At 35.0% G+C, this 16,121-nt stretch overlaps 2 protein-coding genes across 4 annotated transcripts in view; one reads left to right on the forward strand and one right to left on the reverse strand.

Annotated features, from left to right (window-relative positions):
* The window catches only part of LOC127871938 (myoneurin-like), a 235,836-nt gene that overhangs the window by 208,195 nt on the left and 11,520 nt on the right, over positions 1-16,121 (forward strand). The window lies entirely within an intron of this gene.
* Positions 1,732-16,121, reverse strand: part of LOC127871936 (uncharacterized) — a 28,049-nt gene continuing 13,659 nt past the window's right edge. For 2 of the 3 annotated variants that reach the window (XM_052415211.1, XM_052415210.1), the window contains exons 7-11: positions 15,655-15,817; positions 12,804-12,956; positions 9,447-9,592; positions 5,762-5,899; positions 1,732-3,112 (exon numbers count right to left, since the gene is read on the reverse strand). In XM_052415211.1, coding sequence (XP_052271171.1) covers positions 3,080-3,112; positions 5,762-5,899; positions 9,447-9,592; positions 12,804-12,956; positions 15,655-15,817 — 633 coding nt within the window. In that variant the 3' untranslated portion in view covers positions 1,732-3,079. Of the gene's footprint in view, positions 3,113-5,761; positions 5,900-9,446; positions 9,593-11,674; positions 11,692-12,803; positions 12,957-15,654; positions 15,818-16,121 lie in introns of those variants that run through there. The other variant, XM_052415212.1, reaches the window with a different exon arrangement.

A 16,121-nucleotide genomic window follows, 5' to 3' on the forward strand; every position in this document is an offset into this window, starting at 1 on the left:
TGTTTTTCTTATGAAACGGTTATAGAGTTTTAAAACAAGGAATGTGTTCGTCAGAAACACAATGCCCTCTATTGCGCCGCTTTGAATTTTTTTTTACCTTGAAGTATGACCTTGACCTTGAACTTCCACCACTCAAAATGTGCAGCTTCATGAGAACGCCGCTTTTAATTTATTTTTTTTACCTTGAAGTATGACCTTGACCTTGAACTTCCACCACTCAAAATGTGCAGCTTCATGAGATACACATGCATGCCAAATATCAAGTTGCTATCTTCAAAAGTGAAAAAGTTATGGCCAATGTTAAAGTTTTCGGACGGACGGACAGACGCCATATATTAGACATTTGACCTTGAAGGATGACCTTGACCTTCACCTTTCACCACTCAAAATGTGCAGCTCCGTGAGATGCACATGCATGTCAAATATCAAGTTGCTTTCTTCAATATTGAAAAAGTTATGGCCATTAAATTTTTCTGACGGACGTCCAGACTGTCATACGGACATACTGACTGACACACTGACGGACAGTTCAACTGCTATATGCCACCCTACCAGGGGCATAACAAGAGGTCCATAATTACTATTTGTCGTAAACCTGCATTCACGGACAACATATACTGACAACTTTACCTGACAGAAGACACGAAATTAGTAAAAGAACAGTAGGATAGACCTAAATTGTCCAGACGTCCATGTTCGAAAACGCTAGAAACGAATTCATGCCTGAAATATAACAAGCTCTCCCAAATAAGATATAATGTGATAACAAATATTTATCGCATTATTTATCTTGTTTTCTGTGTGTTAAAACAACGACGAACATTTTTTCCCTTAAACAAGTGTTCTATTTTGTATTTGCTTTTTGGTTCGTCAATCAGGTTACGTTATTTTGCTAAAATAGCATTGCAACGTCAATCGACGTCACGCAATGTAAACAGCTTTCCGGTTTTGTCATTACGTTTACATTCATTTAAAGCATATGATGAAGGAAATCGGACACACGTATACATTTCACAAGATGATTTATTTAATGCGTCCAGTAAATTTGATAGAAAGCTAGCCAAAGGCTCGCATGGTATTGTTTTCCTGAACTTGTTAAATTAAGTATGCCGTGGTGTAATGGATATGGTGTCCGCCTAGCGACCGGAAAGTCGATGGTTCGATCCCCAAAAACACCAAGTACTGGTTCTAGGCAAATGAAGCGCAGTCGAGAGCGTGTAAAATATGTAGTTAGTACTTTCGATGCTAAAACAAATAGGTTTAAACTAAGTACGTTATGAAATGAAAAATCGTGCCAGATCATATTTATATCGTGTGTGAGAGCTTAATAATTATGAAAGCGTTCATAGTCAACGCCGCAATCGTAAAACTCAAATAAGAATGTTCATCGGTGCAAACGAATGAGCAATTTTCATCGTCGTACGCTGTGGCAGACGGTTATATCACAGCTATATGCTTATATTACTCTCGTACCAACCGTATCCGTATTGAACAGTATATCTTTTCAGATTGTTTTACAGTACAGTGTATACTCAAATCAATAAAATTACATCCAAATAGAACAATGTGGTGTGCATTATTATTCAAACGCGTGTGTACACCCCAATGCACCCACTTACCGATGTTCTGCGCTATGTGTATTAAGTTGTGATAACTCAAATGCTTAACATCGACATACCTCAAAAGTCCCATAATTATGTGGCTATAAAAACCTGCTCAAAACACAAATGCTATGCATTAACATTTATTTGATCAACAAAACGTAACACATATAATAATCGATGTATAATACAAAAACAAGCCATACAAAAATCCACACTTGCAGAGAATACATTCTGTACAAAAATCGATAAAGCACTTAACGCACAACTCCCAATATATACTCAAGAACGGTTACAAACACCCTATACCCAACCAACATACAGGGTTCAAAGTGCAAAGAATCTAGAAAAGTCAAAACAAGTTGTAAGCAGACAGAACATAAGTTGGCTACATTGGTCATTGTCGCCTCGGGTACTACTTAAATGTACCCCGGGGAACTAAGAGTAAACTTTATTGTACATCGGGTACGGAAAATATACTGAAACGTACCTGGGAATTCTAAAGCTAAATTGGTCGTTGTCAGCTAATTTGTTCAAATAAATTATGTCATATTTATGGCAATATTCTGTAAAGTGGCCTATATATTATTGAAACACCAACTAAAAAAACTAGTTTAGGCAGGTTTTGTTCAAGGAGAATTTTGTTTCGTATTCCGTAGCGCGTTTTACGCTATGGTATTTCGGGCGGACATAAACCATGCATGGGTACAGTCTAAATTGGCCGGGTTTGCTTAAGTATATTTTCCGTTCACGGGGTGCATTTAAGTATATTTAAGAGTACATGGTGTACATTTAAGTAGTACCCGAGCCGACAATGATCAATCGAGCTATAATTTGGTTAAAAATAGCGTTGTGTATTGTGTTATCAATTTTATCAACACGTAAAATAATTTACAAGTAATGGAAACACATGTTTAACTACTATGTATAACGTCTTTCAACAGGCATTCAATCACATGTCTAAACCTTAAGGGAGATCTATTTTGGTGATTTCTATTCGGTATTTTTACATACGTTTTTTCTCTTAAAAGATCGGTTTACACACATTAACAATAATCAACACATGTTTCATTGATTGCAATTTCTAAAACCGTATCTTTATGAATTAGCATGCGCTTCTCTTGTTTAACTGTGTGAAATTATTCGGAACAGGAATTCTTAAATAAAACGTCATAATATGACATTTAAAACTGATAGATTCGTGATTTAAAAAGAACAATAACGAATAATCTTCAACAGGAAGACGATTTTGAACGTAAATACCAAAATAATAAAAAACAATACGAATCAGGAGCATAGTGTTACGCGTAAGACACGTGTCAGCAATAATCTCAAAGTGCCTTAGTAAAACAAACAATTGAAATCATTCTACAGAATCTCAAGTTAACCTTTAACACGTTGCCAATTTTTCAATTCTACTTGTACACTTGTAATTTCATCCTGAACCCGGCCATAAGTGTTGCTACATATAAATGTCATCACAATATGGTACACGTCCGTCCTTCAATTACCTGAAAAAAAGATGTAAATATATGTCTAATAATAACAGTATTCAAAATAAATAAACATAACCATAGATTTATCAAGCGTATACGGTAACATTAAATGAGGTGTACTTGATCAATAAATGTAATTAACACATTAAAATGTGTTTCGGTTCTTAAATCCTTACAAGCTAACATGCACTTAAATTATGAGGAAATTGTACACCCTTTTAAAGCGGGTATATACGATCTTGTCAAATATTTATTAATTAATATAAAATGTGTAAAAACTTATTATACATATATTTCAATATAAACTAAAATAAAAGTTAAGAAGAACATGTGTCGAAAAATGCTAAATAAGCCAGATATTTAATTCTGAAATCGAAAAAGGCTGTACAGCCGAATTCGCCAGCATGTATATCATGCATGTACGATGTGAATCTAAATTTAGTTTAACGGTTCATTTGAAATTCCTGCAGCGATATCGATTCATACGACACCTGAACACTTACTAAAAAGACGAATGCATCGATTATTGTAGGAAAATAATTACGAATTATCTTCGTCACAATCGGCTCGGGGCGCTAATTTGTATTTGCTGTATTTTATGAAATTCGTCTTAAATGTATCATTTTTCTTGCATATTGTGTGTTATTATAACATATTTGTATCAATATTTTACAATTCAGCACATTTAAAAATCGTATATACCCGCTTTAAAGCGGGTATATACGATTTTGTCTAATATTAATGAATTTATATAAAATGTGTAAAAAATTATTATATATATATTTCAATATAAATTAAAATAAAAGTTAAGAAGAACATGTGTCGAAAAATGCGAAATAAGCCAGATATTTAATTCTGAAATTGAAAACGGCTGTACAGCCGAATTCGCCAGCATGTATACCATACATGTACGATGTGAATCTAAACTTAGTTTAACGGTTTATTTGAATTCCCGCAACGATATCTATTCATACGACACACGAACACTAACTCCGATCCTTATACAAAGACGAATGCTTCGGTTATTGTAGGAAAATATGTACGTCACAATCGGCTCGGGGCGCTAATTTGTCTTTGCTGCATTTTATGAAATTCGGCTTTAATGTATAATTTTTCTTTCCCATTTTATGTTATTGTAACATATTTCATCAATATATTATAATTAAACACATATAAAAAATCGTATATACCCGCTTTAAATGGCATTTTCTGTAAATTCGGAAAATCATTTTCTTAACATCGAGTAAGCATACATTTATATAATTTCCGTGGAAATAATATACCATTTTATTGCTAGTTATGGTATCATTAGTGACACAGTATATTACTGACCCCTAACCGTGTGATACAGGGTCACTTAGTTAATAGTTCTTATAATTGTTTTACCAAGTATCACAACGTGGATGATTAGTAAAGAGTCGTAATAAAAATTGATATTACCGAGCAACATTCTTTATCCCTCATTTAGTTCATACATAACATGGCTAGACTTCGCAACCCTTTATTTAACTAGAGCTTTGTCACAGACGTGACGTATCCCCCAACGTGCCGCATTGACACAGACTATTTTGCATGCTGTCTTCACAAAACAAGAGAATCTAATTTATGGCGATTTTTAAGAATTATTATGCCATTATCATTTATGGCCAATTTTTACCTTTGAACTCAAAATGTGACCTTGACCTTGGAGATATCATTGACACAGACTATTTTGCATGCTGTCTTCACAAAACAAGAGAATCTAATTTATGGCGATTTTTAAGAATTTTTATGCCATTATCATTTATGGCCAATTTTGACCTTTGAACTCAAAATGTTACCTTGACCTTGGAGATATCGACATAATTCTTTCGTGCGACACACCGTCCAATAATGGTGAACAAATGATTTTAAAATCACACAATGAACGACATAGTTATGACCCAGTTATGGCCCGGACAAGCTCATTTATGGCCATTTTTGACCTTTGAACTCAAAGTGTGACTTTGACCTTGGAGATATCGACGTAATTCTTTCGCGCGACACACCGTCCAATGATGATGAACAAATGTGTCCAATGATTTGAAAATCTCACAATGAACAACATAGTTATGGCCTGGACAAGCTCATTTATGGCCATTTTTGACCTTTGAACTCAAAGTGTGACCTTGACCTTGGAGATATTGACGTAATTCTTTCGCGCAACACACCAACCAATGATGGTTAACAAATGTGCCAAATGATTTTAAAATCTCACAATGAGCGACATAGTTATGGCCCAGACAAGCTCATTTATGGCCATTTTTGACCTTTGAACTCAAAGAGTGACCTTGACCTTGGAGATATCGACACAATTCTTTCACGCGACACACCGTCCAATGATAGTGAACAAACAAGCCAAATGATTTTAAAAACTCACAATGAACAACATAGTTATTGCCCGGACAAGATTTCGGGACAGACAGACCGACCGACAGACAGACTGACAAAGTGACTCCTATATAGCCCCCATTACCAATGGTTATGGGGTTATAATAACGCCATCTTGTTTACCTCGGTGACGTCATTTAACGTTGCTGAATGGATAAGAACATTTATTGACCTTCTATGGAAAATACATGTGCGTTGGCTTTACTGATAAAAAAACTGTATTCTGTTTGAGATAAGATGAAATATTTTCCCTACCATCTTCTGTCTTTCTATCTCGCTCTTCTGGGCTAAGATAGTGTCCGCCTGTTTTCGGAGCATGTCATCTTTGCGCTCATTCTCGTCTTTGAGGTACCGCTCTGCCAGCCGTAGTTGGTCAAATGTTTCCAATTGTTTCTGAATAATCAATACAAATATATTATTGTTAAAAGTATGATTGTTAACAAATATGTATGTTTAAAATATTTTGCAACAAGAGGAAATAAATATATGCCTCGCTCTGTGAAAACTGTTATTGCATGTAAATAAAGTGTCGTCCCAGATTAGCCTGTACAGTCCACACAGGCTAATCAGGGACGACACTTTAAGTCTGAATTTGAGTTCTGCTAAAAAGATACCTTTTTTAAGACAAAAATACCACAAACGTTCAAAGTGTGATTGCATTAAACCCATTTTCCCAGGACGTGCCTCAATTATTGAAAATATTAAAGTTAAAAAATAAATGTGTTCAAAATATTTGTATACAGTAATAATTGCAATATACAGGTAAATTAAAACATCATGGGCACTTTCACTTATTTTTGGCCAATAATTTATCTACATTGCCAAGGGCATTCATTTCCAGAAGTTGTACATGGCTGCACAGGATTCATCATACTTGTTATGAAATAGAAACACCCACTGAGGGTCCTGTGACAAAATAATGACATCCAGGCATCCCCAAATTGTCTATGAACCAAAGCCAAAGACTAATGAAAATTGCCGATTTGGGGCTGCCTGGTTGGTCAATATAAGGTTAATTGTTCTTTAGTGTGGTTTTCTATTTCTTATATTGTTACATTATACACATTTGATCAAGTGTATCAACCTGTGAATAATCAATTACGTTATCAGCACTGAAAGACATTAACAACAAGATGTGTTTGTGAAACACTATGTCGCCCCCCCCCCCCCCATATATTTGACATTTGCCCTTGAAGGATGACCTTGACCTTTCACCACTCAAAATGTGCAGCTCCATGAGATACACATGCATGCCAAATATCAAGTTGCTATCTTCAATATTGCAAATGTTATGGCCAATGTTAAAGTTTGACACAAACAAACCAACAAACAGACAGGGCAAAAGCAATATGTCCCCAGTATAGACTGGGGGACATTAAAATGTATCACTCTAAACTCTAAAAGTAAGATATAAGCCAAACCATATCAACATTTTGAAATAGGTGTCATATAAAATGTTAGGTTTATATAATAATTTTCTATCAAAATTGTTTGTGTTGTTTCTTTCAGTTGTAAAAAATCCATGTTGTCAACCTGAAAATATAAGAACACACAAACGCAGGTGCAACTAAGCTGTGTGTAACCTGGGTGATGACTGCTGCGCATTCATTAACATTTTGCTTGTGCTGTCCATAATTTTAAATATGGTAATATTTTGAACTGTTGCCCTGGGACTGTTAAACCAAATACCAATTAAATACTCATTTCACAACCTAATTATAACAAGACCTGTGTTTGTGAAACACAATTCCCCCTACTGCTCTTTGAAGTGCCACATCAGCTTTTTTAGAAAAAATGATAAAGTCCAAGGCACATAACTTCGCCAAAAATAAATGGACTGGAACAAAACTCACACTTCATCTGTAAGTCACAAACGTAGACTCACATACTAACAATAGGGGTCATCTACTGTCTAAGGCCAATGCACATGTGAAGTATCAAGCCAATTGGTTGATTCGTTGACAAGTTATTGATCGCAAACAACTTTCACTCATTGTGAAAGTGACCTTCACCTTTTACCTAGTGACCCCAATGTCAATAGAGGTCATCAACTGTCAAAGGCCAATAAACATGGGAAGTATCAAGCCATTTGGTGAACAAGTTGACGACTTATTGATTGAAAACGAATTCAAACTTAGTGTGACAGAGACCTTGACTTTTCCAATAAGGGTCATCTTCTTGCAAAGGCCACTGCACATAGGAAGCATCAGACTGATTGGTAAATCTGTTTTGACAAGATATTGATAGGAAACGAACTGGTACTTCTACTACTACTACTACTACTACTACTACTTCTACCACTACCACTACCACTACCACTTCTACTACTACTACTACTACTACTACTAATACTACTACTAATACTACTACTACAACTAATAACCTGGGGCTTACATTTACCATTTTCAGTTAACACACTTTTTGATTGCCAAATACTCTGCACATTTGAATATTTATAAGGGCTACATAACGTGTCAATACCAGAAAACCTCACAAAATATTGCCCAAATATTATCGACAATGTGGTTAATATAATACAATGCAAAAACATACACTTATAATAAAACTCTAGAAAAATTATCAAGATAAAAATTATTGTAACCATAAGCAAGTATAATACAATTAAGGGCATTCCTAGTTGATAACACACATAACTAAACATACAAAATATATTTAGCTTGATTATCTGCCTTTGAATGGCAATGCAAAGCACTGCATTGGTTTGGTGTGTATAAAGTGCCTAAACTGATAAAAAAGAAAGCCTAATCTCACACTCAGTCTGTTATTAAACCTGTTAAGATGCTTGCCAAATCACACACTTAGCCTTGGGTTAAACCAGTTAGAATGAAAGTCTAACTTAACACTGAGTAAGGATTAAACCAGTTAGAATGCAAGTCTAACTTAACACTCAGTCAGGATTAAACCAGTTAGAATGCAAGCCTAAATTAACACTCAGTCAGGATTTAATCAGTTAGAATGCAAGCCTAACTTAACACTCAGTCAGGATTTAACCAGTTAAAACCCTCAGCCCAGGCTAAACCATTTAATTGCTAGCCTCACCTCACACTTTGCATTGGGTAAAACCAGTTAGAATGCAAACCTAACCTTACAATTACCCTGGGTAAAACCAGTTTGGATGCAAGTCTTACCTTAGAATTAGCATAGAACTAATCATACAATTTTTTCTTCAAGTAATGGTCATGATTGTGATTTACAACATTCTTGAATATTCTCTTAATATTTTTGGTGTCTGTAATGCTTTTGGATTAAACTATGAATGTCATTTCATCAAAGTTGTAAGATCATAAAAAAAAATAAAGAAAATATTGTATTATAACCATTATATTACATAGCTGCTGTATGACCCATCCGTGGATATGGATGTCCTTGATTCCATTCCATCTGTGAGCTTACAAAGAAGATAGAAAACAAATAAATACACTGTAGAACAATGATTATGTAAGTAGCAGCATGCAAAAATGGGTCTAATGGGTTATGTGGCCAGCATAGCGCCAGACCAGCTTGCGCATTAACCCTTTCCCACTCAGATTCAAAGTGAAAATGACTTTGTGCAAACAGCATAAAACAAGAACAGCCTGCGAGTAACTCAGGTTTTATGTTGTTTGCTGCTCATCAGTACCTAAGGGTTGAAAATGAAACCTTTAAAACTTGGATCTAGTAAGAAAGGCCTTTAATGAAATTTAACTTTCTGAGAGACTACAAACGCGTGAAAATACTTCTCTCATTGTTGTAGGGTTAAGAGAAGTCTGTTCAGGAGATAATCCTCTCTTAAAGTAACAACTTGAAGCCTTAAGTGACTTTAAAGTATTGGGTATCTCCTGACCAGACTGCCCTTTCTGCTGAGGCTAATCGGAGCTACTCTGGCCGCATTTCGCATTAGACCCATTTTTGCATGACAGAGCTCACTTGATAAGCCCACCTGTTTGACCCATTCCTGGATATGGCTGGCTTTGATGGGTCCAGTCAGAGAGCCATTCCTGCGCACAAAGACCCCCTCATTACATTCATATAGGGCCTCCTGGTTCTCGGGTGGGAAGACACGTATCTCAATCACTTTCAGGCTGGCTAAGAAATACAAACAAGCAGGGATGCAGTCAGAATAAGAAGCAAAGTTTTTTTTCAAATTTGGGATCATGAGGGATCCACTCCCAACAGAGAAAACATAAATGTTTCCCTAATGGGACATAACAATTGCCAATTGAAGGATTTCAAATTTTTATTTTTTTAATAGATCTCAACATTTTGTTCAGCTGCCATTCAGAAAGGTAAACCTTAGTAAGTTTTTTGAAATCACTCTATTCTAAATTTTAAAATATTTGTGAGCAATAAAACAACAAACAACTAAATTTTCCAATGTTAGTCAAAATGGCGCAATTTTTCCAAATAGAAAGGGACCAAGCAAACAAACACTGATAGGAGAAAACATTGGAGTTGGAGGATTTTAGTATCAAAGAAGAAACGGAATGTACATGAAGTCATACTACTAAACAAGGGAATAGGAGTGGAAAGAATTTAGTCATAATATCATTGAAAAAGCATGTATGCAACAAAATTAGTAACAATACAAATATAAAGATAAGAAAACTATGTGCAAAAGCATAGTAGACACAAACTAGGTATTTTTGTAAGCGTCTTAACAGATGTCCTATACAGAAATATGTATATTGTGCAAAAAAATTAATTTTCCTAGACAATAAATGAGGATTATGAATATAGACCCTGACATGAAGCCCCAATTACATTACTTGGTTTAGAACTATCAATGAAATAACAATAGAAGGCATTAAAGGCAATAACTGACCATTTCTGAATTGGACTGTTTCATAGTATTTTAATATGTTAGGGGAAAAAGAAATCAAACACATGTACAGGTACACAAAATAAAGGAACAATTCATGCAACGCTACGACAACATGGGATTATTGCAAGCTGCAAAAACATATTTATATGGCAAACATAGGCACAAATATATAACCAGCAAAAGCAGTGCATTTTGTATACTGTATTAAATATGACACATGTAAATAAAAAAACAATATTGTGCATCAATTACTGATCAATAAATGAATACTGGCATTTGTATCTCTTTATTTTAATTAAAAATGTTTGTGGGCATCCATTCAAACAACTATCTGGTTCTAAAAAAAGGCATTTATTGTTCTGAGAATTACATTTAAAAAAAATACACCAAATATAAAAAAATATTAAATATGTGAAAGTATAGAATCAATAAATATGTATGTTGGAACCAGAGAATTATAGATAATATGTACTACACTAAAAACTAAATAGTATACTTTATGTTAGCAATTGTTATGATACGCATGCAACAAGATTTTTTTAACACATTGTTAGCAGAACCAATAGCATTAATATTTAAACACAGGGAAATGAGGCCAATGTGAAAACTTAGCAACGCTGAATGGTGAAAATCTTCATAAAACTTGAAAATAAAAGTATTTAACACCAAGTGTACCTTGTTAGAGATAATAATTGGTCCAATCTAATCAAATAAGATTCCTTTACGTCTTTTATAGGGACCTTTTAATGATTTGGTAAATTGACAAAATTGAAATTTATTTTTTTCAGATTTGCAAATTTACGTTGCAGTTATAATATTTGGGAGGAAACAGTAATACTGAACATTTACCATGCTCTAAAATATTGATTATATGCATCTTTTGACTATTTAAAAACCTGAAAATTATAAAGCGTTGCAAAGCAAAATGATTTAATTCTATGGAGTGTTCTGTTGTTGTCTTTATATTTTGTGACATTACGAGGATTGCTTATATAAAGTATCAAATCTATCATTTTCTCTATGTGCATGGATGGTCTAAGCGTTGGAGTTTTACTTCAGAGGTCAGTGGTTTGAGCCCAGTTGAGGGTACCTTTTTTTTGTTTCTTGAATGTTATTCTTGTTCTTTTACTGGAACTTTTTAGATCCTATGTTTACATTTATAAATATAAAGCATTTAATGACAAACTTCAATACATGCCAAATCTGTGAAAAGGTCCTTTTAATATGTATTTACATAAATAAGTATCATGCAAATACTTCTAAGGGGCTGGGTTATAGGTTACAAGCAAACAATACACACATGACATATGGGGCATTCCTACAAGATGAACAGCAGGATTTCTTACCAAAGCTCTGTAACCAGCTGTCAATGAGAAGTGTACTTTTTTTTTTTAACTGTAACTACAAAATTAATCAAGATTTCTGTTCATGAATAAAGGAAGATTACATGGTCCACACATCTATCAACAAATAACAAAATAAAAATGTCATTCTTTAAAAGTTCAAGTAATCAAACAAATGTGATGAATATAAATGTGTAACAATTAAAGACTTACAACAAAGAACATGTTTAACTTTTAAAACCCATGGTCTTAAACAGCTAGACAATTTAAACAAATCAAACCAAAGTTTTTTGTCTGTTATACTTGTTTCTATAATTGAATATTTAAATATATGAAAGCTTAATAGGAAAGAACAGATTTTTAAAGGCTACAGAATCCAAATACATATTTCTTTGTCTACATTACTACATTCATTACTTCCAATATTCAAATAGCTATAAATCACAGACCAGTAAGTTATTATAAGAAGTTGAAAATTCTATGAAAATCATTCTGAAAAGTGTTCAAAAGCTTATCTTCTGATTATCAAATCAAAGCTTCAGTGCCTCAAAGAGTACTGCATTTACACTAGATACTTTAAACATAGGAATAAACCTCATTTTTCAAACCTCATCTGAGATGATATGTCCACCTAAACTTGATTCTTGCTAAGAGACTGCCTTTAAACAAAAAATACCATTTAAGTGTAATGTGTCATCCCTGATTAGCCTGTCAGACTGCACAGGCTAATCTAGAACAACACTTTACACACATGCATAAGGCCATGTTTTCTCAGAATAAGGTTTATATAGGAATAATAAAACCCCAGAAACATTATCAGAAGCAAACATCTTGCTTCTATCCGATATTCTTAGAACTATTAAAGGCAAGTTTTCAACTGTCTATAAAAACAACAGAACAAAACAAAAGTAAAAGTTATTTAAACTGGGGTAATCGAAACATTAATATATATTAATTTCAGTTCTTTTTTCTTTAATTTTTGGTTGGTACATAAAATATCTGCAGCTTTATTATCTTTCAATGTATAGATTGAAGCTTTAATTTCTTAATAACTTTTTTTCCATGTATGAATTGAAAGTTGAATTTCTTTATAACTTTCTTGGGTATAAAAAAACTTCAAATCAAAACTCACGATGTTGCCGCCCATTGTCTTCTAGCAGGGGAGCGAAGTGTATGGAGTACTCGTCACCAAACACTGGCGGGTAGATCTCCTTCATGGCATCGAGGAAATGGCGGCGGTATCTGTCCTCCTGCTGAAGCTCGCAGTCTATACCAACCACTCGACCTGGGAACGGGGAGAACCACAGTGTATTGTTGGTTGAAAGATGGGTAATATTATATAATTACGTATGTGTTTTAAATACCACTCAACCAGGGAGCGTAAGGAACCACTTTGTAATGGCAGTTAAACAATTGGTACTTTATTGGAGTCATGTTCTGAGAAAACTGGGCATAATGCATGTGGGTCAAGTATCGTCCCAGATTAGCCTGTGCAATCCGCAAGGCTAATCAGGGACGACGCTGTCCGCTTTTATGACATTTTTCGTTCAAATGAAGTATCTTCTTAGCAAAAATTCCAATTTAGGCGGAAAGCAATTCGCAGAGGCTTATCTGGGACGTCACTTTACCCACATGCATTATGCCCAGTTTTCTCAGAGCGCAACACAATGGGTACTTTATAACATCGGTCTCCTTCTGGGATAAGTAGGCTTCATGCAGCATGTGCATAAATTGTTGTCCCAGATTAGACTGAGCAGTTTGCTTAAACTTATCAGGGATAACACTGTATGCCTTAAGTGGATTTTTGATAACAATAGACTTCCTTCAAAGGAAAAATACCGAACAAGAGGGCCAAGATGGCCCTAGTTCGCTCACCTGAGAGGAGTCGGTTCATTCAATCTTTACCAAACGTCAAACTTGACCTAGATATTGTCCAGACAAACATCCTGGTCAAGTTTCACCATTATTGAACCAAAACTCTGGCATATGGAGTGATTTTGTTTTTGTAAGATTTGACCTGGTGACCTATATTTTGAGTTGACACCCCTTACCAAACATCAAAGTTTGCTTACAAAAATAAATATTATGACCAAGATTCATAAAATCTGAAACAAAATTGTGACCTCTAGATTGGTTACAAGGATTTTGTATAATATAATAAAAATTTGGACAATCTAAGGGCAATAATTATGGCATTAATTATGTGATATATATAAAACCAATCTTTTCACAAAGTTTTGTGACTTCTAGAGTGTTCACAAGGTTTTTTAACTATATAAATATAAGAAAACTGCCCCCCCGGCAGCCATGTTATTCAACTGACCAGAACCATTTTCAAACTCAACTCTCATATCAAGGAAACAAATGTTCTGACCAAATTTCATGTAAATTGGGCCAAAAATGTGACTTCTAGTGTTCACATGTTTTCACTATATACATATAGAGAAAAATGCCCCGCCCACTGGCGGCCACGTTTTTTCACCGATCTGGACCATTTTCGAACTCTTCCGAGATATCAATAAAACTAATGTTTTGACCAACTTTCATGATGATTGGGCAAAAATTGTGACTTCTAGAGTGTTTACAAGGTTTCTCTATAGCTAAATAAGGAAAACTGCCCCCACCCCGGCAGCCATGTTATTCAACTGACCGGAACCATTTTCGAAATCAACTCTCATATCAAGGAAAAAATGTTCTGACCAAATTTCATGAAAATTGGGCCAAAAATGTGACTTTTAGAGTGTTCACATGTTTTCACTATATACATATAGAGAAAAATGCCCCGCCCACTGGCGGCCATGTTTTTTTACCGATCTGGACCATTTTCGAACTCTTCCGAGATATCAATAAAACCAATGTTTTGACCAACTTTCATGATGATTGGGCAAAAATTGTGACTTCTAGAGTGTTTACAAGGTTTCTCTATTGCCAAATAAGGAAAACTGCCCCCTCCCCCCTGGCAGCCATGTTATTCAACTGACCAGAACCATTTTCGAACTCAACTCTCATATCAAGGAAACAAATGTTCTGACCAAATTTCATGAACATTGGGCCAAAAATGTGACTTCTAGAGTGTTCACATGTTTTCATAGAGAAAAATGCCCCGCCCACTGGTGGCCATGTTTTTTCACCGATCTGGATCATTTTCGAACTTGTCCGAGATATCAATTAAACCAATGTTTTGACCAACTTTCATGATTATTGGGCAAAAATTGTGACTTCTAGAGTGTTTACAAGGTTTCTCTATAGCCAAATAAGGAAAACTGCCCCGCCCACTGGCGGCCATGTTTTTCATCGGACCGGAACCACTTATGAACTCAACCAACATATCATTAAGACAAACATTTTGACAAAGTTACATGAAGATTGGGCATGAAATGTGACTTCTACAGTGTTTACAAGTTTTTTCTTTTTTTTTGACCTAGTTTTTGACCAGGCACAACCCAGTTTCAAACTCCACTGAGATTTCATTGGGACAAAGCTTCTGACCAAGTTTCATGAAGATCGGACAATAAATGTGGCCTCTAGAGTGTTTACTAACAAATGTGGACTGACGGACGGACAGACGATGGACAAAGACCGGTCACAAAAGCTCACCTGATTAATCAGGTGAGCTAAAAAGTGGATAGTTTTGTTCCATATGCCTATGCAAACTGCACTGTGTTTACTTAGCAACTACACTCTGAGTTTAAGATGTTTAGTTTGGAAGGCTATGGTCACATGTAAAATGGTATCCTTAAATACTAGCAACAACCAATCAATTTAACTTCTAAATAATTTAAAGACATCAAAAAATGTCTAGTAATGAGATGCATTGTGTACGCCAATTAACGAATTCTATTTGATTTTGTTGAGATTTGTCGTGCATTTCTTACACATCTGAACATTATTTTATTGACAAGCTTTACAGAATAAAAACCCAATGAGCAGATTAGTGAATGCCAATAAAGCTACAAATCTTTAAAGGATCTAGGAGTACAAACCTCTGGATTCTACACCAATAAGGAGCATCCCTTTCTTTCCAGAGTTGAGAAACCCAACAGCACATCTAGCCGCATGGTCGCGTAGTTTCTTTAAGGTATATTTGCCGTCAAGGTAGGCCTTGAATTCTTTGCTCTGGTCATGGTTGTTGATAATTTCCCCAGGCTTCATAAAAAAACAAGCAAATTCGTTGAATTGATATCCCCCGCCAGTATACTTCTGGACACAACAGTTTTCTGAACGGATGGACAACGCCAATGTGCATCATCCTCTTATCCATATATATACTCATACCAAGTTTCAATGAAATCCATCAAAGCACTTCAAAGATATGGCTCCGGACACACAAAAAAAGCATTTTTTCAAGATACAAAGGGCCATAACTCCGTTATTATCCGATGGTGTGCAATGCCATTTGGCGTGCATCATCCTCTTATCCATATATATACTCATACCAAGTTTCAAGGAA

Source organism: Dreissena polymorpha, chromosome 3 (assembly GCF_020536995.1).
Source record: "Dreissena polymorpha isolate Duluth1 chromosome 3, UMN_Dpol_1.0, whole genome shotgun sequence".
Lineage (NCBI taxonomy): Eukaryota > Metazoa > Mollusca > Bivalvia > Myida > Dreissenidae > Dreissena > Dreissena polymorpha.